Source organism: Xenopus laevis, chromosome 3S (assembly GCF_017654675.1).
Source record: "Xenopus laevis strain J_2021 chromosome 3S, Xenopus_laevis_v10.1, whole genome shotgun sequence".
In the NCBI taxonomy this organism is placed as follows: Eukaryota; Metazoa; Chordata; class Amphibia; order Anura; family Pipidae; genus Xenopus; species Xenopus laevis.
This window is the reverse complement of record NC_054376.1, coordinates 101,506,530-101,532,043: the sequence shown is the minus strand read 5'-3', so window position 1 is coordinate 101,532,043 and position 25,514 is coordinate 101,506,530. Positions and strand designations below refer to the sequence as shown.

General features: G+C 38.4%; 1 protein-coding gene and 1 long non-coding RNA gene across 3 annotated transcripts in view; both read left to right on the top strand.

Annotated features, from left to right (window-relative positions):
• Positions 1 to 2,614, top strand: part of rgs14.S (regulator of G-protein signaling 14 S homeolog) — a 36,372-nt gene extending 33,758 nt beyond the window's left edge. Inside the window, exons 13-16 of one of the 2 annotated variants that reach the window (XM_018256123.2) lie at positions 155 to 207; positions 903 to 1,071; positions 1,169 to 1,518; positions 2,111 to 2,614. In XM_018256123.2, coding sequence (XP_018111612.1) covers positions 155 to 207; positions 903 to 1,071; positions 1,169 to 1,482 — 536 coding nt within the window. In that variant the 3' untranslated portion in view covers positions 1,483 to 1,518; positions 2,111 to 2,614. Of the gene's footprint in view, positions 1 to 154; positions 208 to 902; positions 1,072 to 1,168 lie in introns of both variants that reach the window. The other variant, XM_018256122.2, reaches the window with a different exon arrangement.
• A 7,156-nt stretch (positions 2,615 to 9,770) lies between these two features.
• On the top strand, positions 9,771 to 24,880 carry LOC108713237. Its single transcript, XR_001935133.2, has 6 exons — positions 9,771 to 9,808; positions 10,661 to 10,882; positions 14,813 to 14,918; positions 17,501 to 17,572; positions 18,306 to 18,362; positions 22,551 to 24,880. It is a non-coding gene; the product is annotated as an uncharacterized LOC108713237 (long non-coding RNA).
• The last annotated feature ends 634 nt before the right edge of the window (positions 24,881 to 25,514 follow it).

The following is a 25,514-nucleotide window of genomic DNA, read 5'->3' as shown; positions in this document are numbered from 1 at the left end:
ACCATGGTAAAAACTTTAAAATTAACTTTACATGGTAAAAACATTATGCGTGGAGGAAATAATTGCAGCCTATGCATTTTTTATTGCACTTATAATGCTAAAAATGAATTGAAGCAATTAATTAAAATTCATTCTATGTACCATTCACTTACAGAGTTCAGTGATCCTACAAAAGCTGTAGGAACTACAGTTGAGCATCATACAAAGGTATGCTATGAGTTTGTAAAGGGAGTTATCTTAAACTTTATAAATTTAACAGCAATAAAGTTAGCCATCATGGGGCACTAAGTATGCTGGGCAGCAGAAGACGATGCTGTCTCATAAAGGGTCACAAATACATGCTACAGTTTTTTCAGTGCAGGGTCTCTTACAGTTTGAGATCCAACTAAAGAGCTTGATGGACACTTGGGATCAAAATGGACACAAAAATGTGAGCTTGCTGTGCTCAGAAATGTGTGAAGGTAATGGTACACTGATGTGATAGCGGTCTCTCAATTGCAATGTAAGTCCATGTAGGCCTGTGTTGGGTGCTTTAATTGTGCTGTTTGAAAACCAGTTATCCAATACAGACCCATGCACCATTGCACTCAGTAATTCCATTATGATAATAATGGCAACGTGTGTGTTGCTCACCTTGTGCCTCAGGTAGCATGACTGTGTGAGCTCACTGACTGGTATTCATTACCTTGCACTGGCAGCTATAGTAGTGCAATGACAATACTATGTAAGCAGTTAAAAAATGAAAAACCAGTAGCATTTAGTGGGCCTTCAATGGACAGTGAGCTAGCTCATCTATAAATGAACTTCGTAAAATAGACAGATAGCTAGGTACTGCCCAGTTAATTGTCTTTTACAGATTTTTTTAACTTGTTATCAAGCAGTTTTCCCTAATCTCTCCGTAGAAACACTGTACAAAGGAACACAAAGAAGACAAAGGCATTCCAGTGACAGAACCTTACCACAGGGCACAACATGAGCCTCATCATGTGAACCAAGTATCATCAGAGAACGGGCATTCAGAGGCTCCACATGGGAAGCATAAGCCTCATCGGCATAAATATGATATTGAAGGTATGCTATTTCTACTAAATAGTAGTAAATAATGTGAGATAAAAAGCTATTGATAGGCTTTTAAATACACATATAATACAGTAACTTTCCCTAACAGGATTGGTTGAACTGCTTAACAAAGTTCAGAGCACACGAGCAGATGACCAGCGTGGATTGCTCTGTAAAGAGGACCTGGTCCTACCAGAATTCTTAAAGCTTCCTACAGACAAGGACTGTTGTCACTGCAGCATGGCCAGTGCGGATGAATCACCAGTTATTACTGCAAATGCTCCGCACTGCTTGGATCTGTCACAAGCTTCTCAAAGTGGCTGCGAACACAACTCTTCCACAAACTCCATATCATCAAGATTTAAAAAAGATTGTTTAGCAGAGTCACAGGCAAACACTGCAACAGGTGTAGCATCCCTGTAGAACGGGACACTTTTAAACACAGAAAAGAAACTAGAGGTTAGCGTTTTGGATCCTACCTGCTCACATTATACTTCAGCAGAGAAGCCAAGGAGTGCGTTGTAATAAAATACTTTTTGGATTGAATCCCCTAACCTGGATTCCTGTAATCAAAGGCACAAATCTAAACTACTGTCCCTATAAGATCATTGAACAAGGCTAAACATAACACCTTGTCTTGTGCATAGGATATAAAGATGTACCTGAGACTGAATAATATGTGAGGGCAGTTTAAATATACATTGAGTTTTTAATAATATTTCCCTTTTATGAAAAGTCAAATTTCAATTGGCATATTTTTTCATAATTATTTGTGTTAGACAAATTTACAGTGTTTCCAAAAATGTGTGTGTTTTTTAAATTATTTTCGAATTTCCCTTGGAGCTTTACACCTAAATGTGTTCACTGTTCAGCAGCTCTTTGGGGGCAAAAGCTATTATAACCTATTACCAAAATAACTTGCACATCAGTTGATCAAAATACCAATTTTTTTATGACAAGGACACATTCTTAGAATGGTAAAGAGTCATTCACATGGGAAAAAAGAAACCCTGGTGAGAAAATGTGCCATTTGTAATACTTTTTTTTTTAGAAATCTGCTCCATGCTGCTCTAGAGCCCTGTGCGAAATATAAAACTTGCATTGGAAAGGATCAGTGAAAGTTCAATTAAATAAAATTTCAGTTCTTGGTGTGCTATGTGGAAATTAAACATAGCCTAATGGTTCAGTTGCTAACATGTGCAATCTAACAAAAAGGCCGAACCAAAGAGCTCAAAGGAGAAGATCCTTATAGAAAGTAGATGCTCTAGAGCAGGGCTGTCTACTGGAGACCCACTGGCCAGATATTGACCTTCTATAGATTTCCAAAGACCTCAGACTTCTCAAGTGCTCTGTGGACCTCATTGACATTATCTTCTATTATAATATGACCTTCGAACAGAAAGGAGCTTTTTACTAACGGGCGCAGGCATCACTTCGCTAGCAATGGAGGTAGACGGTAGAGTTGCTTCGCACTCTGAAGCCAGGCGAATTTTCACTCTGGCGATTAGACTTAACTCTGCAAATTCACTAAGATGCAGATTTTACTGAACGTTACCTCTTTCACCAGACTCAGACCAAGCGAAGTCCAATGGAGTGCATAGGACTTTGTCAATTTTTAGTGGAAAACTTTTCTAAGTCCCAAAAAACTTCGGCGTCTTTTCATTTTTTCAAAGTGATAGCCTGCAAAAGTCCTTAAAAATGTTTTTTTGGGTAACCGGGTTCCCCAATACATTTTCTAACATATGGAACATAAACTATACAGTGGGCTCATGTGTAGGGCATTATAACAACTCTATTTTCTTTATTGAGGTTCCCTGGGCTTGTGTAATGTAATTTATTTGCTGCAACATATATGTCAATTAAACTTTATAATTTCCTGCCGTATGCAAATTTGCCTGAGCGAAGACCTCTAACGAAGTTGCGCGAGGCATAATTAAACGCTAGCGCATCTTCTCTTTGATTGCCGATGTAACGCTCACGAAAATTCGCCAGCGTTCGACTCCCTGGATGCAACTTTGCATTTTAGTATATTAGTAATGTCTGAGCAAAATTTCACCTGTCGAAGTGTAGCGATGTGCAAAGCCATCGCTGGCGACTTTTCGCAGGTTAGTAAATTTCCCCCATAGTCTAGTAAATAACTGGCCTTATGTATAAAAACAGCTGGGGAAACAGTGCGTTGAGTAAAAGAATGGATATGATATGGGCTTTCCTATATGGAGCAAAGTAAGAACTAATTTGTTATGATTATTATTTGTATTATTGTAAGAACATATATTTGTATATAGTGCTGCTATTTTGAGGCAGTGCTGTGAAAGGTACCTGCAGAGCATATATTGTTAGAAAAATAGACTCGTCTCATGTAAATAAATATCCGATGTCTTTTTATAGTTGTTTTTTTTATTAATGTACCGCTAATGATTTTTGCCTTAGGTTAATATGTAATGACTTGCTAGTATCAGGTTGGCTGGCTTCAGAACAGCAGTGGAACTAGGCAGGCATCTTTGGAGACTTCTGGGAAAACAACAAGGCACACACCATGCACAGTGGCTTTTTAAATTTATGAACTTGTACCGCATTTGGAAACTGCATTGTTTCTTACAAAATAAGCAAAATGGTCACACTTGAGTGTCAGGGGGTCAGGCATGTAATCCAGGATCTGCCTGGAGCAAGCTATTAACAGAATAAATGAAAAATGAAGCTCACCCTCAGGAATGAATAAGCATTCATCTAGCACTTGATTAGCCAGGGCATAGATACAATTCGGGTTTGGTGTCAATAACCTCTACTATGGCAGAAAAATCTTGATTATTTTTAAAGCAATACTTTCGTTGTCACTGTAGGTCATGGATTCATTTGGTTATGGGCATCAGAGAGGCCGGCATAGAGGTATAGGGTACATATAAACAATGGCCAGTGACAAGCTCTATCTGAGTATCTGTTACTCAGCATCACAATAAAGAGCCTTCAGCACAGAAATAACATTTCTCAGTGACACCTCTTGCTTCTGGCCTTACATTCATCTCCCAAGGGCAACATATAGCAAGTTTACATCTGGTTTTATCCCCTTGCTCCTGGTAACACATTTATATTGCTGGGAAAAAGAATATTAAATCAATCAACTGAAAAAGAACAGTGTACAAATACTGTATTACATGTCAAGAGTCAGTAACAGATAAAAAGAAAAGTCTCACATATATATGAGTACTGTATAATGTATTTCTGGTCTGCTTTATAATGTATTTCTGGTTAGTTGGAGTAATTTTCTCTTTCGCAACAATTGCGCATGAGCCGAAACTCACGAAAATTGCCAAAGAGCAAGTCTAATTCTGAAGATTTCCGAATCGGCTGAAGATGAACAGAATCTGCACGGACAGGTAAGTAAAGAGTTAGGGGCATTTGCCCAGAGGGGCCAGCTAGGCTGGGGGAGGGGGGGTCTATGTAGGGTAGATGGGTAGGGATTATTTTTATTAAGGGTTTGTTTCTACTTTAAAGGCATTAACTGAATCAACCATCACAACATCACCCGGCAGTGCATTCCACGACCTCACTCTGCATTCATTCTTATGTACTTATAAAGTGTAATCATGTCCCCTCACAAGTGGCATTTTTCCAGAGAGAACAACTCCAACTGTGACTATCTACCCTCATAATTTAAATCTTCCATCCCTCTAACTAGTTTAGTTGCACTTAGTCTCTGTACTCTCTCCAGTTCATTAATTTCCTTTATGGAGCCCAAAACTGCACTGCATACTCCAGATGAGGCCTCACCAGGGACCTATAAAGAGGCATAATTATGTTTTCATCCCTTGAATTAATGCCCTTTTTTATGCAAGACAGAACTTTATTTGCTTTAGTAGCCACAGAATGACACTGCCCAGGATTAGACAACTTGTTATCTACAAAGACCCCTAGATCCTTCTCATTTAAGGAAACTCCCAACACACTGCCATTTAGTATATAACTTGCATTTATATTATTTTTGCCAAAGTGCATAATCTTGCATTTATCAATATTGAACCTCATTTTCCTATAGTTCTGCACAATTTAGTATCATCTGCAAAAATAGAAACAGTACTTTCAATGCCCACCTCCAGGTCATTAATAAACAAGTTGAAAAGCAAGGGAGGGACCTAGTACAGAGCCCTGCGGTACTCCACTAACAACACTGGTCCAATTAGAAAATGTGTTTTGTACTGGATTATGGTCTGTCATCTCTATTGTTTTTGTGTGTGTATTGAGTCACTGCTAATGGTTGTTTATTTTTTGCATCAAAATGCAACACTACTGAAAAGGTCTGAAAACTATTATTACTCATTACTCATGTCAAACTAACATGACTGTAAATAAATTCAACCTAAACCTGCTATAGAAGCCATTGGAGAAGCTTAAAATGTGCATATAAAGCACGTCTGTCTCCTTCACCTACATGATTGCCATTTGATCTATAGGAATGTTTTTGCTATCCGTTAAGAACCAACCAATTTTAAAGAAAATGTACTTCATAGCATACTTGTGCTATACAGGGACCCCAAAATTAATTCATGTCGACATCCCATCCTTTCATAATCCTATTAATTTCATATATGTAGTGACAGCTCTGTGATACTGGACTTTCATAAATTATATTTAGCCCAGATAAGCTATTTAAAATGCAAGCATTGAGAGAGATTTTTATAATATAAAATATTATCTGCAGCCTTTAAAATGGAAAGATTTAAAAACCCTTGGTGCAAAAATCTTAAACTTGTATCTCCTGCAGGTGCATTACGGGGAAATTACACTGACTGACTGTGGATTCAAAAACAATTAAACTGTCTTGCAAGGCTTGTCGGTGAGATGTTTGTCTTATCAGTTATGTCTCGCTTAAGTCGAGCAAATATTTTTCCAGTTTTCATGAAAATCAGTTTGAAATTGCAGAGAATTACATTTATTGCAAAATAATATATGTCAACATGCAATACTAATCATTTATAGAAAAGCCAACAGGGCAGGATATTTGAAGTTTACACAAAGATTAAAGTGAAACTCCATGAAGGATTGGAATGTGACGGTGTGTAAGTCTAGCTCTGTAATTCGATCAGCGGATGGGATACATTTTGTTTTCAAATGTTTGTAGTGATTTTTTCAATAAAGCATACAAACCTTTTAACAATGTCATTAATGCAGGGTGATGAATATCAATTAAAAGCTTGACATAACTTAAGGGCTTTTACACAAAGTTGTTTTTGCCCTGTGCCCCCCTGCATTCCGCTTTAATCTGTTCATCTGCAGGGGAGCGTGAGACTAAACACATCCGATTATTCATTACCGGCACGTACTCATGCAGCCGCAGGTGGAACGCAGCATGTTGATTTTCATCTGAAAGGTCAAGTTTACCAACAACCACAACAACCAAAATGTTATGGTGGGATATACTTTCCAGATATTTGCACAGACAATTTTGTCTTGAGTCTATGATATACACTGAGCTGAGTAATTGCTAGAGCGAGCTATAGCAATTTTTCATTGGTCCTGGCTTCTACTCCATCACACGCATAAGTCAAGCATTGGCATGCAAGAACATATTGGCATATTGACATTTCAGAAGGCAGCTAAACCCTCCCATAGGATATGTGTAATGGAAAATCCTGATAGGTGAACACTTTTAGGCATAAAAAAGGGTCAGAAAAACAATAAAAGTGCAGTAAAAGAATAAAAATTGCAAATAAGAAAAAACAGAAATGTTGATTTTTATACCAATGCAACTCCTTTTGTTAAATAGGAAAAACATCTGAAACAACAGGGACATTTAAACTGTAATTTAAAAAAGTTAAATTTCAGTATTTTCATTTTGATAAATAGAAGCCACTCTGTTGCTCTATTAGCTAGAAAACACATTGAATTGTTTAGCGGGTAAAAGAAAATATAGTTAACAGCTAATGGGCCAGATTTAATTTTATTTTAAGTAAAACTTATCTCCCAAGTCCCAGTGTACTCCATAGACTTCTATGGACTATTCATGAGATAAACCCTGAGATAAGGTTATCTACTGGCGTTGACTCTGGCCCAGAGTCAGGAAACATTGGCATTGCTAATGGATATACAATTGCCCCCAAAAATCGACATAAATAAATTAAATATTAACTAAACTCTGTTCTATTTAAAATAAAGAGTTTGCAATTTAGTATAAATCCCACAGGTAAAATGTGTACAAAATAACAAAAAAATACCGCACTCAACATGCTCAGTTAGAGTAACTGATTTTTATAGAAAAACAAATGAAATTCCAACATTTTGATAACCAAAGATCCAAGTGAGGCGTATAACTAGATATTGCATAGCAGGTTGAGGATTGTCGCCCAGACACTGGGTCCAAAAATGGCAAAAATGAATAAACAAGATAAGGCAGAAGGGTCTTATCCAGAACCAAAACTGAGCACAGTTTCAAAAGTGCTAAACTATCAAAAATGTCCAGAGTGGACTGCACCACCCGAACGGTTCTGTCACTTTTATGTTCGGGTGGTGCAGTCCTCTCTGGACATTTTTGATAGTTTATCACTTTTGAAATTGGTACTTTGTTTCTTTGTATTATGCTATGAATAATCCAACAACAGCAGCTTGATTTTAATGATTTTCCATACCTTGCTGCATCTGCACTTATCGCTTACTTTCATTTTATTTACTTTTACTATCTTTTGTTAGGCTGGTTTAGTTTGTTTTTTACTCCCAATTTTGATTTCTATGGTAATTAATTGGATTCTTGTTTTTGGTGCCATGTTTTGCACAGGGGCAGGGTTCTTAAAGGGCATGTAAAGGCAAAAAAATAAAATCCCATTTTTACTTTCTTTAATGAAGAAGAAACCTATCTCCAATATACTTTAATTAAAAAATGTGTACCGTTTGTATAAGAAACTTGACAGTGTAATTCACCCTTCGTTTTACTTGCTCTGACAGCTGCAGTTAGGAAACTTCAGACAGTCTCTCACTGTTGTGCAGGGAAACAATCATACTTTCAAATGACAGGGGGGAGCCCTCCCCCACCTTACTTCCCTGTAACAACCGTGTAGATTTGTATCCACAGACCAGTGCAGTCTGTATATTCTGATCCCTAAGTTTAACCTCCCAACTGAAGCCCAGACCACACTGAGCATGTGCGTAGTCTTGGTATTGCAAAGATGTTTAACAAAGTTACAAGATGACAGCCCCCTGCGCCAACTTTAAAAGCATAAATCATTTGTTTAATTGGGCTTCTGGTGCAGTAAATTCATGTTTATATTTAGTATACAAAATACTGTTGTAAAACAGTAATCCATAAGGTAAAGATAGTAAACGAGGAACTGATTGCGGCAGAGGCTAAAACTAATCCCAAAAAAGGTTTAAGTATATAAATAGTAAAAATATGTGGGTTGAGAGTGTAGTTCCATTTAATAAAGGAAATAATGTGTTTATAGAGGATACTGAAAAGGCAAATGTGTTTAGTCAGTTCTTTTCAGTGTATACAAGGAATCAGTGCCCCCACTCAACAGGGACACTGATGGCTCGGCAAAATCTAATCGGTGGTTGACACAGAATATGGTACATATACAGTAGGTTAACTCAAATTTAATGTGAACAAGGCATCTGGGCCAGATGGAAAACACACTTAGGAACTGAGAGAGCTTATTTCAGTTTTAGACTGACCTCTATTTGTGATTTTCTCAGACTCCCTTTCATCTGTATGGTACCTGTGGATTGGAGGAGAGCTGATGTAATTCCTATATTAAAAAGGGATTATGATCTCTGGCAATTATAGGCCAATAAATTTGATAAATCGCTGATGGGCAAGTTATTTGAAGGTTTGTTGAGATAATATTCCAAATTATGTTCTGGAGAATAGCATTATGAGCAGTAATCAGCATGGCTTTATGAAGGATAGGTCATGTTCGACTTGATTGCTTTTTACACAAACTGCTTTCTAAACTAAGGTCCGTCGGGTGATAAATGTACGTTTATGCACCTGGAGTGCAAAAATATGCAAGCTACTTGTACCTTTAATGGGACTGCATGTTGCAAGCAATGCCAGTCAGCAGCCGCAGGGGTAAGGTTTTGAGCTGTATTAAAAGGGGCATTGCTTTGCAGGTGTAAGGAGGTTATTTTTCAACATTACAAAGCTCTGCTAAGGCCCCATCTTGCATATGCTGTGCAGTTTTGGCCTCTGCACTCAACCCATTATCAATATATTTAAGACAGCGAAATTTTGTGCATACTGCTACTGAAAAATGCCTTACCCTTTAAACAGAACAGGGATTGTTTGTCCATATATTGCAATATATTTAAGCTGGCCAACTACGTCAACTACGTCAAAGTCATCCCATATCTGGCCAGTCCTATGCTCAATTTTCATCTGATACATTATATGGGATGACTTTGACGTAGTTGGCCAGCTTAAATATATTGCAATATATGGACAAACAATCCCTGTTCTGGTAAGGCATTTTTCAGTAGCAGTATGCACAAAATGTCTCTGTCTTAAATATATTGATAATGGGTTGAGTGCAGGGGACTCTTGTATTTGTCTATATGTATTTTGTGGTCACACCCTCATTGCACCCCCACCTAATGGTTTTAAAAACTAGTGGTGAGCACAACTTTCCCTTGTTTATTATAGTTTATACAGGAGCAGTGACCAGCTCCATGTTGTAGCTCCCACCCTCTCCAACTATAGTCAGGTGATCCCACTGGTGTCTAATAAAAGGGCAGCCAAGTTTGGGAAGCAGCTAGTAAATTGCAGGTAAAACTTAGTCCCTTTTGTAAAATGTATAATGAAGCAATTGAATTCTTAATGAATCAGATGAAAAGTAAGCGTAGAACTGACCAGATATGGGATGACTTTGACGTAGTTGGCCAGCTTAAATATATTGCTATATATGGACAAACAATCCCTGTGTTGTTTAAAGGGTAAGGCATTTTTCAGTAGCAGTATGCACAAAATTTCGCTGTCTTAAATATATTGATAATGGGTTGAGTGCAGAGGACTCTTGTATGTGTCTAAATGACATTTCATGCGACATTCCATTCTATGGATGCACTGATGCAGAAAAAAATGAAAAATAACATCTAAAGATGTAGAAACCATTAAAAAAGATGACATTTTGACTCCCATCTCCTGACAAGTGCAATGATCTCTTGAAATGAATGAATGATCAGATTGCAATATCACCATAAAGATGAATGCATTTTACTCTCGAGTGGCAGAGACTGGGAGTATAAATCACACTTGGGCTGTATGTAAATCTCTGCTCTGAATGATAGATTCTCCCATTTTCCAGCAGCTTATAGATTGACTTAATGGTTATTAGAACATCTCTCTTTCACCTTGAGCCCAGTGTCTGTCAGAGCCTATCAGAAACCGGGGAGAGATCTCCTTTTCACAGCCTACTGTATAATAGAAATCCTGATCTTATGTTTCACATGACTGAAACATGCTTTTGTGCAGATAGTGCCACCAAGCAGTTGCATAAAGACATGCATCACTAAACAGCAAACATGGCAATGATGGATTTGGAGTAATAAACATAAGAAAATAAACCATTTAATAATAATATTTTTAAACATGATAATATTATACAATTTTTTTTTTCAGATAAGCATGTGATGTGACCCATACTTCCAAGTGAATTGCAGGTCCTTCCAGTAATGCAGGTGTTAAGATAAACGGAGCAAAGCCCATCACTGCCATTCTGTTGGCTGCCTGGAAGAACCATGTGACAGTTGAGAGCTGTCTGCGAGGTAGGGAGCATCGGAATCTGTGAGAAATAAAGAGAGCACAGGGGAGCCGGCTGAGGAGCTCAGGAAGCGCAGGCAGGTAAGGAGGCTCATATACATACATTCATACATAGAAGATCAGGATACATACTGGTACCCACAGGGCATTGGGGCTATGAATGTAACACCGTGAGGAATATAATTGTGTGTATTTGAACATTTCAGAAGCTTGCTTGATTATACAGTACTTCCCCATTCTCAGTAAGGGAGAAACATAACAAAAGTGTTTAGCATGTGTCTCTTCAAAAATCACAAACTTTTTTTTTACCTTTGTGCCATACATCTGTGTTTTTTCCTGTGTGTTTGTGTGTATACAGGATAACATATATGTGGGAGTATATATATATATTCAGCATATATACATGTGTGTGTATAATCATGTATGTATCTCATGGCCTTAGCAAACTGCTCCGCTCCCGCATTTTTTGATGTAAAGAAAGATCCTATCCATCCCCATATATCAGGAAGACTTGTGCCATTCCAATATCCAGACAGGCATATTATTTATGAAACCCCTGGCTCTCCTGCTGTTATTCCGGTGTGATGGAAGATGAAGAATTTGCCAATTAGTATGCTGTAAGCTTCCCTCCAATTCTGGATTTAACCCCTCATACACACACTCACACACGAATGCTCCTTGAATGGAGGAAGCATTTTGTCTTTTGAAGCTCTCTGTTATGAGGTGACAAGTCCATTTTTCTTTTTTATTGATTGTCTGCAGCAGATTGTGTCTAGAATTGTATCACTGCATGGGTCTTGCAGGCCTTGGAAAGCGTTTTTACCATCTATGCAGAAGTGACATATTGTTACATGGTGCAGAATATATGTAACTATGGTGTTCTGAGCAATGTTACACAACAAACTACATCTCTCTGCCATGTCTCATTTGCATCAAGCACATTTTTTAAAGTACATTATTGGTTTTATGAGACAAAGCCATATATGTGTGTATGTATATATACATTAGGGATGCACCGAATCCAGGATTCGGTTCGGGATTCTGCCTTTTTCAGCAGGATTCAGATTTGGCCGAATCCTTCTGCCCAGCCAAACTGAATTAGGGGCGGGGAAGGAAATTGAGTGAAATTTTTTTTTACCCTTCCCACCCCTAATTTGCATATGCAAATTAGGATTCGGATTCGGTTCCGTATTCGTCTGAATCAAAATCAGGTCTATGCCCAGAAAAGGTCTAAGTTCATATACAGTGTGATCCAATATTTCAAGGTAAAACATTGTACGTCTTTGTATGCAGAATACTAAGAGGTGAAAATAGAATAAAAGAAAAAAAAATTTGCATAGATAAGAACAAACATTTGCATTCTACACTAGAATAGTCTCTGTTTGACATGTATTACATTGCAAATACGCAACACCACATACAATACCACATTTCTCACCCACTTAATTCAATCTTGCCCATTCCCACACCTTGTGTGTTATTCCCTTTAGACTGTATGCCTATGCATAGGGCCTTCCTCACCTTTTGTACCTGTACTGATTGTGATGTATGTAACTCCATATGTTCTATGTATAGAATTCATGTGATTTAGTTGTATAATCACATTTACTTTACAGTGCTACGCAATATGTTGGCTCTATATAAATACATGTTAATAATAATAATAATAATAATAATAAGTTGTTAAAATATCCTTTATCCTCTCATCCTGTGGAAAGGTGTTGGAACATTGATTGTGGGATTTGCTTCCAGTCATATGTAAGAGGCTGTTGTTGGTGATCAGGCCTGGCTCACATTGGTATTCCAGTTCATCCCACAGGTGTCCACTCTAGTTGATCGCTCTGTGCAGGCCAGCCAGGTTCTTCCACTTCCATCTCTGTAACCAATTCTGTACAGACCTTACTTTGTACACAAGATTATTATGATATTTATTTATTATTCTGATAAAGTAGGATAATAAAGGAAGCACAGAATTGTCCAGCATGGTATGATGAAGTGGCACCTGGGTTTCTTAAGCCCTATGCCCATATAATAAACACATGCCAGCATCCTTCATAAATGGTGCTGCATGGAGATTCCATCGTTTGCAGAGAGTAATTTACATTTCAATTTTTCCATCGGGCCTTTGTCATCTCCTTACTGTTTAAATGCCACATTCCTCTCCATGCTTAGTCCAGTCCTTCACTTGCTTAACTGACTCCACATTACATTGTTAGATTGTTATGGCTCACAGGCCTAACTCACGCTCAAGAAGGAACGCTGCACTCGCAGACCTTTTAAGATTTATTTTCTCTGAAGATGGAAGTTTTTTTTAATGGTCGCAAGAATGACGACTCCAATCATTAAAGGGGTGTCCACATACTTTTTGCAGTATAGTGTACGGCTAATAGTTAGTATATTGTCAACAATGGTTGGGCAACATGGGAAAAGTCATTATACTACCATCTGGAGGACCAATTATAATTTGAAAGCTTGATTTTGAAGTAAGAGTCAAACAAATTAAACTAGATCAGATCCGGGTCAAACCTTTGTTAACACTTTCCAGTATTTTAGACACATGGCAATCATTATGCTTCAGCTGTCCCCATTTATTTAAAATTGATTTGGCTGTGTTTGTGGTTAACTCTTGTGCCGATATATAGGCATTGCTTTCAAACACGGTTCACATGCAAAAGTGTCTGCCATGTGGAGAAGGGCTGTTTAATCACATTGGAGTGGAGTAATAAAAATGCCCCTATGCCACGGGCCTATTAGTGAATCTCTGCAGTGCAGTTCATTTTATTTATTTAAAAAATAGTTTACATTTTAAAACAGATTCAGAATCTCACTTGTAACTTACATTCAGTGGTGTAACTAGATATTAATTGGCCCCACAGCAAATTATTTTTCAGGCCTAGAGGTTGCCCTGTTTTACCAATATTTATTGAAATTGTATATGAATTAGGGCCTCATGGGGCCCTTGTAACTACTGGGCATACCTGCTACTGCAGGGTCTGCTTAATCTGTAGTTATGCCCCTGCTTACATTAAATACTGAAGAACCCTTATTCTGCACACCCATAACTTTAGTTTTTTTTCAGGGTCTCGAATAGGCAAACTGAGTGTTCTTTTTTCTTTCCAGGATTTTTCATTTTTTTTGGAATTATTGCCATTATGACACAGTCCCCGGAAACCATAAAATGATGGTCCTACTGTACAACATATACAGTAATGATATCATGAAAAAATGACAAGTGACAGATTTCATGCGCATACATATGGACAGCCTCATGAACAGCAATACCCATAGATACATTCATACTGAAACAGGATAATATGTAAGAGCATTGAGGGCATATTTAATATGTTCTAAATAGCTGCAGACTTTGTGAATGAACATGGGCCCTGGATCCTAAGGGGGCCCACTGGCATAAATACAGTAATTCAATGCCCCCACCTCTAAATCTCCTATGCAGGTAATAAGCAGGAGACATAAATGTAAGGAGCAACAAGAGGGGGGCATTGTGCCCTTTGAATATGGACTCCCTGGCCTCAAGCTATTTTGTTTTATACCTTCTTGCACTAAACCTTTTAACAGAAGCGTGGAATGCATGACCATACCCTTATATTGGATTATAATCAGAACATCATGAAGTTATTGGAATTATATAATCTTTCTTTTTATTTAAATGGAACACTAATTCTCAAACTCATATATAATTCAAAAACGATACTCCGTAAGTAGATACTGAATAAATGATAAGCATTTTCTAGAAATTGAAATCTTTTTTTAGAAATACCTGTAATTAAACATGAAGCAGGGTTACTGCAGGTGTTAAGGATTTTAAATAAGAAATATACACAGTGAATGTTGCACATGTAACAGCAAGCGATGTGCTTTTTTCCCTGTTAAGGCAACTGTGGCTGCCAAGTGGTTACTGATCAAGATAAATTGACTTCAATTTAGCTGAATTATTCTTGCTCAGCTGAACAGTACATCTCCGACAAACCTTTTCTCGTTTCTTTCTCTTAGTGAAAAGCAAATTTTCCTGCCGGGGTCACCACTTGCTTGGGATCTGCCATCTTACCTTCTAAATTGGTTCTATTGAGAGGTTATAACAGCGGAAATGGAGCCAAAGGTAAGATGAACCACAACTACCCTGTGTGCAGAGGAAAGCCTCAGTTACCATATTCATTATTTACAGAGATTTATGGTTCTTGCCTGATGTGATATATATATATATATGTGTGTGTGAAAGCTTCACCCTCCTTGCATCATTTGCCAACTAATGCTTTTTTAATGAAAGATTTCAATCCAGCTGATTTGCTTTAAATATTTAATGATACTTGAATCTGTGACTTCCTCATGTACTGTACATCTGTTGGCTCCATCATGCACCACTGAATATGTATCATATAGCTTTGCATATGGCACTTTGCATGCTGCAGATAATGTACTTTCTGTAAACATGGCATCAAGCATTTAAAATAGGTTTCGATGCTCAGCAATTACTTGATTAGTCTTCCAATACTAGACTGGAAAGAATCTATGTCTATCTTTATTGATATGGATTTATGTATAATTGCAAACGCACATGGAATTAGCTAATGACATGGGCAAACTCTGAGCCAGAGTCAATATTCTCCATATTCAGCCAAATTGGTGCATCGATACTATAAAGAATATTTACCTTTAAGCATTATACCTTTATTGGAGTGCCCTTTATATACTTTCTGTTCCCTTTCTTTTGTGGGTGTGTCCTCTTCCATAAGTACAGTAGGAAATAAGTAGCCAATCATGCAGTAGCTCTGTTTTAGACACGTATAATGCAAATGCAAATACCTGTATTCACTACCCTATGTACCATTAAAACAACTTGCTGATAAATATATGATTCTTTATAATTATTAGGGATGCACCGAATCCAGGATACGGTTCAGGATTCAGCCAAGATTCTGTCTTTTTCAGCAGGATTCTGAATCCTTGTGCCTGTCCGAACCAAATTCGAATCCTAATTTGCATAAGCAAATTGTGGGGAGGAATTTCACGTGACTTTTTGTTACAAAACAAGGAAGTAAACCAATTTTTTCCACTTTTTCCTTTCCAGACCCTAATTTATATATGCAAATTAGGATTCGGATTCAGGTTCGGGATTCGGCCGAATCTTCCAAGATGGATTCGAGGGTTCGGTAGACTTAGTAGACTTAAGGTATGAAGATCCAAATTATAGAAAGATACATTATCTGGAAACCCCAGGTCCTGAGCATTTTGGATAACAGGTTGCAAAAATGAAAGTTTAATATAACTTCTGCATACTAAAATAAGACCAATTCTAAATACAATCAATCAACAATTCTGCATTGTTTCTGAAATAATCAAGTTGATGTTCACTGTCCCTCTTTCCTATCAGATTTATTAGAGCTCACTCTATTAAAATCACCAGACTTTGTGCAAAAGGCAGTTATTGTTAGATTTTGTTTGTACTGGCATCAGTTATTTGAGTGAGCTCTAATACATCTGCTAGGAAAGGAACCCCCCCTATAAGATATATTGGATCTAACTGTCAATGACTATCTGACACCCACCTGCTGCATGAAGACAGAATGAATACAAAATAGTGGATTCGGTGCATCCCTAATAATTATGATATTAATAAGGAAGGCATATAAAGGTGAGGAGGGTTTGAGGTGGGAGCTCTCTCTAAAGATAGTCTTGGGCTAAGCAAGATGGAAACTGCTCTGTAGCTTTAAACTTTGCAGCACTTATTCTAGCAGAAATTCTAAAACCTGGTGGGTGAGCCCTGTTTTGTATATTTGTTATGGAAAACCATGAAGGAAAATGAAATTGTCTTTCCAGGAAGTCTGTTTTATTTAATAGATACTTTGGTCAAAGCTCTTATTGTCTAAAACATAAATATATTGTGTGTAAACCCTGACTTGGCTTTTTCTATTCAGAGGCATGAAACTGATTTGAGGTTAGCTAGTTTTTCTGAGGATGTAACACGGCTTCCTGCCAAGAAATACTCAAGATGGGACTTTGGTCAGAGTTCTTTAACTTATGCAAGGCTGTAGGTTAAATGACAGTTGGTGTCAACATCGGTATGGTGTCCAGACCTAATGGAGCTTTAGCTTTTTATATTAAAAGCATCAGTGACATTGCCAAATGTCTGCACTCTCCTTGTCCAATTTTAACAAGAAAAAAACCTTTATTAGGAGAGATAAGTCACTGAGTGAGGGTAAAGATCTCTTAGCTGCTCTGGAGGACTTATCTTTACCTCTTCCTGCACTTACCCACCTTTCACTTCTTCATTTTTACTCGCTTATAACATATTTTATTGACCTTACAATTATGGGTCTATAAGAGTTTTTGGTTAGCCATAGAACTCTTGTATTTCTCATTTCTCATATTTATTCCCTTTTAAATAAAAAAAATATCACCAAATTTGCCCATTAAAGAGTAAGGTAATAACATGGAGGATAAATCCAGGCCCAGTTATCCTTAGATTTCAGTTGTCTACTCCATTTAGAAGAATAGAGGCAAATATTTAGTTGGTGCCATGCTAAATATGAATTTGCATAGAAAAGAAGTAGGCCAAAGTAGATGAAAAAAAAGTAATTTTAAAATATAGATATTGATTCCTCAGCAAAAGGTACAATACCCACCTTTGCAGTCAGGTGCTTTTATTTGTATTATTCAGCTTACTGATCTATTTCCATTCAGTCTTCCTCCCCGCAGAAGCATACCGTGAAGAGCCGTTCTAAATCTACTGAAGAGGTTCAGCAAGCAAAGAAGGTGAGATCACAATCCACAGACAGTCATCAATAACAGTGATATACCTTGAAACCTATGGGCCCCAGAACATAAGTTGGTCAAGATCCCTACACCACTGCTTTGTAGTCTTATTCGCCCATGTCTCTAATTGAAATCAGATCCATAATCTAAGTAAACCATTTCTACTTTCAGCACCACTGTCCAACTCCTACTTGTTACATCATGATGAACAAGTGCACTTATTTTCCATGATCTGACCTTCAATTACATACAAGCAAATTACTAATTTTGATGAAATGGGTTGACAGGGGGAACCCTAGAGTTACCACCACCTCTGGTTCAGGTGGTAGCTCCAGGGATCCCATTTTTTAATGGGCCCATACTGTCAATTTATATTTCTTTCTATAGAAATGAAGGGTTTTATTTCTTTCTATAGAAATGAAGGGTTTGGTCTTACTGTAGCCTCTAATTAAACATTTTTGTTTTATTATTTCCTATAGAACTAGTTAATTATTATCAGTTAAGTGATGTTGTTTAGGTTTGTTCAATCTATAATTCTTTCTTAACAGAATCATTTAAGAACTCTTTAGTTTTATAATATAATCTTTTTATTTCAAACTGATAAAATATCATCTCTGTATCGATTCTTTTTAAAAATTACATTTTGTTTTCATCTCTGTCTGTCTGGTGCCTTTGATAACTCATTTATGCCTCTGTAACCATATCATTGAATTTCAATTTATTCCTGTCTTAGGCATTTCATACACCACAGAAGTCCCTTCCAAATACAGGAGAAGAAGACAATCTACAAGTAAGACTTCCACAACCTTCATTTAAAATATCAGCAGTTAAAATGGAAGTACGTGAGACTTGGCATTCTTGGCAGCACTTTGTTGCCCTGAGACCTACCTCATGTTATTCTAGGAATCCCCCTGATCGTAGCACCTAGAAATGCCATTCATTCATTACAGAGTTTTTAAGAAGCTTCATTCTGTCCACTAGTTCACAGAATAGATGTAAGTTTATCTCCAGTCAGGTTCAACTTAAGCACATGTGTTTTGTTTAGAAGATTTATTTACAGTAACACCTCTATAAAAAGTATCTTGTTTTCAAACCTTTAATGGGACATAAAGACTGTTGCTCAACACAAACATAGCAGGAATCTCAGCATTCTCCAACATATTCACCAATCATACTCTGACATATGAATGGTGATATTGCTGGGAACTGTAGCTGTGGAAGAATGTGTATCCACTTCTCTCTACCTATAAAATACAGGTGGAGAGAAGTGGAGCCAATGCTCTTTGTGACCAGGGCCTTAATATTAACTTTTCAGCCGCACATTTTATTACTATGTAATTAATTATAATAAGGGTTGATCATGGCACAGCTTAAAATATCTTTTTTAATTTTTAAGAAGATGTTCTTCATGCTTGTAGGAAGTTTGCTAAAATAAGATGATATATCACAAGGTTAGTGTCAGGGAGCAGGGAGCTCCCCAGGCCCGGATTTGTGGCGAGGCCACATAGGCCCGGGCCTAGGGCGGCAAAAAATAGGGGCGGCATTGTGGGGACGTGTGCGTCCCCATTCAATGACACCAGCTGCGCGGCGCATTTTCGCCGGCGCGCTGGGAAGGGGTAGTGTAGGCGGGCGCTAGGACCGCGCGGCCTAGGGGCGGCCGGGAAACAAATCCAGCGCTGGAGCTCCCTCCAGGGTGGTAGTCAGGATCAAGGAGGAAGCCCTCTTGAGGGAGCAAGGTCGCGGTATCCGAAGGGTTAAGTAGAATCAGTAGTAGTGGTCACAGGTAGGAGTTAACGAGGGCAGGCAGATCAGAATCAAATATCAAGAGTTCAGGCAGGGGGTCAGAACCAAGGCAGGAGCAGGAACAGGCTGGGAGCTGGAAACAGGCTGGAATCAGGCTGGGAGCAGGAATCAGGAAACACAAACAGGATCAATGGCAGCAAATCCTATTTTTGGGCGCCGTCACAGTGTTTTGGGCGCCCTTTTATGACGAGATCCCGGCACGAGTGATGACATCATCATGCAGCGAGGCTGCAGCCATGTGTTCAGCATGGGCGCCGCCATCTTGGATCTTCACTGTGACCGCCGGGAATGTAAACAGCGCCGTTGGGTACTTCTGGATCGGGTACTTCTGGCAGTCCTGACAGTTAGAAGCAAACAGTTATTTTCATTTATCTATTCACTACTGTTACATGGAAGCAAAAATTTACCCATTAGACCCATTTGTATTCATCCTAGTAATGGCCAGCTTGACAAGCTGGTTCAATATATTAAGCTCTGGAACATTTTCCTGACCTGAATCTTTCTCACTGCTCAGCACATATAGGGCAACACTGGTTTCCAGCACTGAAATAAACACTTTGTACAAAATGGAAGGTTTTATCATCTATTTATAAATAATATGTATTCTGCTACTGCAGGAAATCTTGTACTGGTTTTCTTCCTTGTGGCACTACAGGAGTCCTGTGTCTCCGCTACAAGTGAAAGCAGGCTGACACTCAATGATCCCCAATCAACACACACAGAGGAAAGGTTGATAGGTTGATTTGCAGGACACTGTACCATTACATAAGCATGATATATACATCCTGCCGGGCCAGGAGCAACTTACATAATATTTCACATGGTTTTATCTCTGAGTTGCTGTCGGAAATCCCCCCTTTTGTGGCAGTTTCTTTAGAGTGCTAAGAAGGACTTCCTTTGGTTAGGTGCCCTGAGAAGAGCATGCTTTTCTCTTCAGAGCCCTGACAAGGAACCCCTTTGTTCTGCATCATAGATAGAGTGTGCTTTTCCTCCACTGGGGTTTCTTATTGACTTTACACACACAGTGATTTCTGGGACCTTTCAGCAGCTTTCTCTCACTCTGCTGCTTCTCTCCCAGCAATTCCTTTGCAGGCATTCCTTCCAGTCAGCTTACAGAGGTGGGGACTCCTCCCCCCTCCATGCAAATTTAGCACACCCATGGGTGGGCCTTAGATGTGTGGAAATAATGTGGCTTGCTGTCAGTGTATCCCAAACACCATTGGGCTGTGGGCAACTTCCAGCAAACTATGTGTGTGCCCCTTTAAGCACCTTACCCCAAGTGGATCATGAGTGTCTCCTGGTGCACAGATCAATTAGGCTGACAGCAATAATAGCCCAGGGTGGTTGATTCAATAGAGAACCTCTTTATTGAACAAATGGCAGGTAGTGATGGGCGAATTTATTCGCCAGGCGCGAATTCGTGGCGAATTTGCGCAATTCGCCACCAGCGAATAAATTCTCAAAACTCCCGCGAAAAATTTGCGGCAAAAATTTCGCGAATTTTTCGCCGTTTCGCGAATAAATTCTCAACACTCCCGCGAATTTTTCGGCGAAGCGAAACGGCGCAAATTCGCCCCCTCACTAATGGCAGGTTATGGCTCACAGCAGTCAGGCAGTAAACCCTCTTTATATTATCTCAAGTATTATCTCAAGTAGTTCCCTCTCAGAGGTAGTGCATCCTGTCTTAGTGATCCTATTCCCAGCATAGGTAACTCACGGTTGTATCTTGCTCAATGGAAGCTCCTCCTGCCCCAGTGCTCACCCTCTCACCGGTGAAATCTTGCTCCCTGGCACTTTCTCTGCTCCTGAGCTCACCCATTCGTGCCCCTGTCTGGCGGTTTGATCACCACAAGAGTGCTAAGTGTAAATACTCCTTGCTGGAGCCAGAAAGCTGCTCACTAAATTACCCTGCCACTATCTTTCGCTCCTAGACTATTATATAAATTCTGACACTAAATAAACTCTCCCTGCTTTTGAGCCTGACAACATTCAGACCCACTCCTGTACCCACCTCCCCTCAAGGTGGGATCCAGGAAAAGTCCAGGAATCATGAACAGAAGGCTTTCACAGGCTTGTGCAGACCTCAGTTAACTGCCCTTGTTTTGTAGCAGCTAGTCACCTGAAAGATGTAATGGAATAATCTGGTGATGACGCTAAATAAGCACACAAGGGCTCCACAAAAAGCTGACCTAAAGAATCATGACAGTGACATTATAAGGGCTATTGACTAAGTACAAGGCAGTGTACAAAGTGCAAAAATGTATCACAATTTGTGCAGGGCACTGTATTCACTGCATGAATATATCTTTTGTCGATGGCAGTTCTGTTTTCATGAGAGCTGGGCAGGGTAGGCAAATAAGCATCTCAAATGCTACACTCTACCAGTCACATAACATTCATGTCATTCTACAATAATTGCACATGATTAAACCCATGAACTGGTATGGGGACCTCCACAACTTCTCCTATCAAAGCTGTAGCTACTGGGCTCCTTGTATGATTGCCTGTTGGTATATGCTAGTTGTGTCTACTTTGGAAACCTCTAGGCTTCCAGGCAGGAGGCTTCTATGCAAATAAAGGGTGCTGAGATGTCTATGTCCAATAGACTGTTCTGCAGCAGAGCAATTTTCAGTCACTATTTCATGACAGGGAAACAGCTTAATGCTATAGACATTTTAACCAGTGTTACCTAATACATTGAGATTGCCATGAAATTTGTGTTTGCCAATATTACACTGTAGTGAAACATCAGAGAGATGGATATAGTGATCTATAGAAGTAATTTGTGCTAGAAGAAAAGCTATAATGCCTTAGGTGACAAAAACATTCAAACAAGAACCAGCCATGTGTAAACATAGACGGGGCTCTCATTATTGGATAATCTTGCATTAATTGATACATTTTAAGAATTCATCTGTGTGGTTGCTGGATTCCAGCTCCCATCTTGGGTAATTCTCTGTCAACATGTTGGATAACAGTGGGGGTTTTAGTCCAACAACATTTGGGTGCAAATGAAGGCATGAAGGATTGCTGTACTAAAAAAAAATATTTTGATCAAGTAATTTTCACTATCTTTTGCTCCATCTGCAGTACCTAGTTCCTTTAAGGAAACGATTCAGCAGTCATGGGCATGCCTACCAACCACGTTTATCTCAGTTGTTCTCTGTTTACACAGGAGTCTGCTGACGCTACAGAAGAATCTTCATCGAAGGAGGAGACCTGTGAAAATCAGGCACAACATTAGTACTATGGAAAATTCAGCATTCAACTGTATTTAAAAGCAAAAAAATCAGTCTCCAACTGTATCCAAAAGCAAGTTTTAGGATTGTTCCATATAATCTGTGTTTTACCTTAGAGTGTAAGGATCCCCCAGACCCATCATTGAATCCTACTCAAAAGATCTGATTGAATACTTATTTGCATATGCAAAACCGTAAATGTCCTACACCTTGAATGGGTACAGTGTTTGAGAATCTTCCCATTTCTAGTCCTCAATACCCTTTTGTCCCAAGGGGCCCAAATGCAGTCAATCAATAAGAAAAATAAGACTTTATACAACTGGTCAGATCCGAAAATGTGAAGTTCACCTTGAAACAGCAGTATTCCAAGACAATTTGCAAGTACTATGATAGTTTTCTAATTATGTTACTTTCTGCATTTCTATCATGTGCAGTGCAATGTCAATAAACCTGCTAGCAACCAGGCAGTGAATTAAATAACAGAATCAATGAAGTCATTGCAAAAAACACCTAGCCTTGCAATTAGTCTGGTCTCTGGTAGCTAGGGAAACTGTCAGATTGCTGTAAAAGTTCCAGGTTGTTGAAAGACACAACAGAAAGTCACATAAAAAAAATAAAGAAGAGACACAGTTGCTTAAATTACTTCTGCCTAAAAATAACAGTAAAGGCCATTATATGTGAATGTCTCCTTAAAAACTTGTGTTTGGATGAATTCCCCTCTTTGTGTGTATCTTTCTTGCTCTTGATGGCAGTTTGGTTGAATGTATGTTTTTATGTGGTATTGTCCATGTGCTATGATAAATATTGTGATAATTCTTACGGATACATCACAACAGGTGTCATTTTGTGCATCTTACAATTTGCCATAATACGTGATGAAAGATATTCCCACACCAAAAAATTAAGCATTGAGCCTTTTTTCCTTTACCAGTTTGTGATCTATTCAGCCACCACTGTTTTCTTAAATAATTTAGCATCCTTTTCTGTTTTTGGCATGATGTGTATGACATACTGTAGACTCATTACTGAGAGTATACTAATGTCATCTCACAGCTGGCCTTTTGCAACTGACTAAACAGAAACAACCATTTATTTTGTCAACACATAGAGAAATGGAACAAACAATCTGAATAATGAAATTCATATGCAACAAGGAACAAGATATTACAATTTATCAAGAAAAGAGTAAACCTTCACAAAATACTGACCTTGTACTGAGAATTATGTTCTTTTATCTATGTCTACATGCATCTGCTGTTCGACCTGCAGTTTCCATCATCTCCCACCAGCCAATGGATGTTAAGGGATGCTAGATGTTCCACAACATAAGGTCATCGTTTTACTTGATATAAAAATTTGATGAAGAACCAGTGCTTAAGATCAAACGCCTGATTGTCTCTAAAGTGAATGCACAAGACCAAAGATGCCTTTTGAACAGTGTAGACCAGTGATCCCCAACCAGTAACTTGTGAGCAACATGTTGCTTTCTAACCCCTTGGATGTTGCTCAGTGGCCTCAAAGTAGGTGCTTTTTTTTCAATTCAAGGCTTGGAAGTTTTGGTTGTACATAAACCAGATGTACTGTAAATCAGAGCCTCAATGTAGGTTGACAATCCACATAGGGGCTACCAAATGGCCAATCACAGCACTTTTTTGGCACCCCAAGAACATTTTTCATGCTAGTGTTATTCCCCAACTGCTTTTACTTCTGAATGTTGCTCATGGGTTCAAAAGGTTGGGGATCCCTGGTGTAGACTAAAGCTCTGTACGGAAAACAGTGTCTAGTGTCAGGAAATCGAACAGAAAAACATGGCTAAAAATATGTTTTCAGTCTACAAAGAGATATTTAATGATGGTCAAGGGTAGTAGGAGCTGTAGTTGACAACAATGTGAAGTTGTGAATTAGACATTGTCTACATATTGATTCCCATCAGACTGGCAAAATATAATGTTGATCTATTTTTTGAGAGTTTCCACACCTTTCCTCATGCATTATCTATAGGCCAATGCCATCTTAAAAAGGTTTGGCTTGGTTACAGCAAAGAGAGATTCAAATGTCACATGCAGACTGTGGTTTTACTCCATTAAGAGCTCATCAGTGTATCGTTGGAATATTGATTGGCATATATGTAGGTTGTATGTGAGACTATTTGTATTGTGTTTAATTTTCATAAAATTGTCCCTTCCAATAAGAAGAGCCTAAGAGAATGTGGACCTGTATTCAGTGTTTGTACTCTCTCCAATTGAAATAAAACTGGTGAAACCGAGCAAAGATTTGTTTATTTTTCATGCTTGAGAAGCAGCGTGTCTATATAGTACATGCAACTTGTCATGTGTATTGATGAAATAATGATGTCATTGAAAATATCCTTATGAGGGCCAAATCTGGCCTCCAGTTGTACCACCCTCTTCTAATGTTAGAAACATAATCTTTAAAAAAATGCTATTATATTTTAATAAGAAGATAGACATCCATCTATAATCCCTTTTGGTTTATTGTTTGTTTCTTTATTTCTCTAAGAATTATTGTGCAAGTTTTATATCTTTTAGACTGTTTCCAAGATTTTTATTTTTTATGTGTCCTCTTCATTTTCCTCCTTTCACCAAAATTGTCTTTAAAAAATATCTTTGCACAGGTTTTCCATATCACTTTCACTTTGCAATCACAGCAAAGGCATAGGGATAGGTAACCAAGGCAAAACATGAATTGCAAAATTGCATTCATGTTAGTAAGAGATTTCATTCAGCTTCACATTAGAATCAGCCAAGCACTGCCTTCAGGAAACACTAACACACAGAAGCCTGAAATATATTGTTTTTTCTCAATGATGATGGTTTTGGAGGCATAGCCCCGCCCAAACATGACTTCAATGAGGGACAGATTTAAGTTTAAAACAGTAT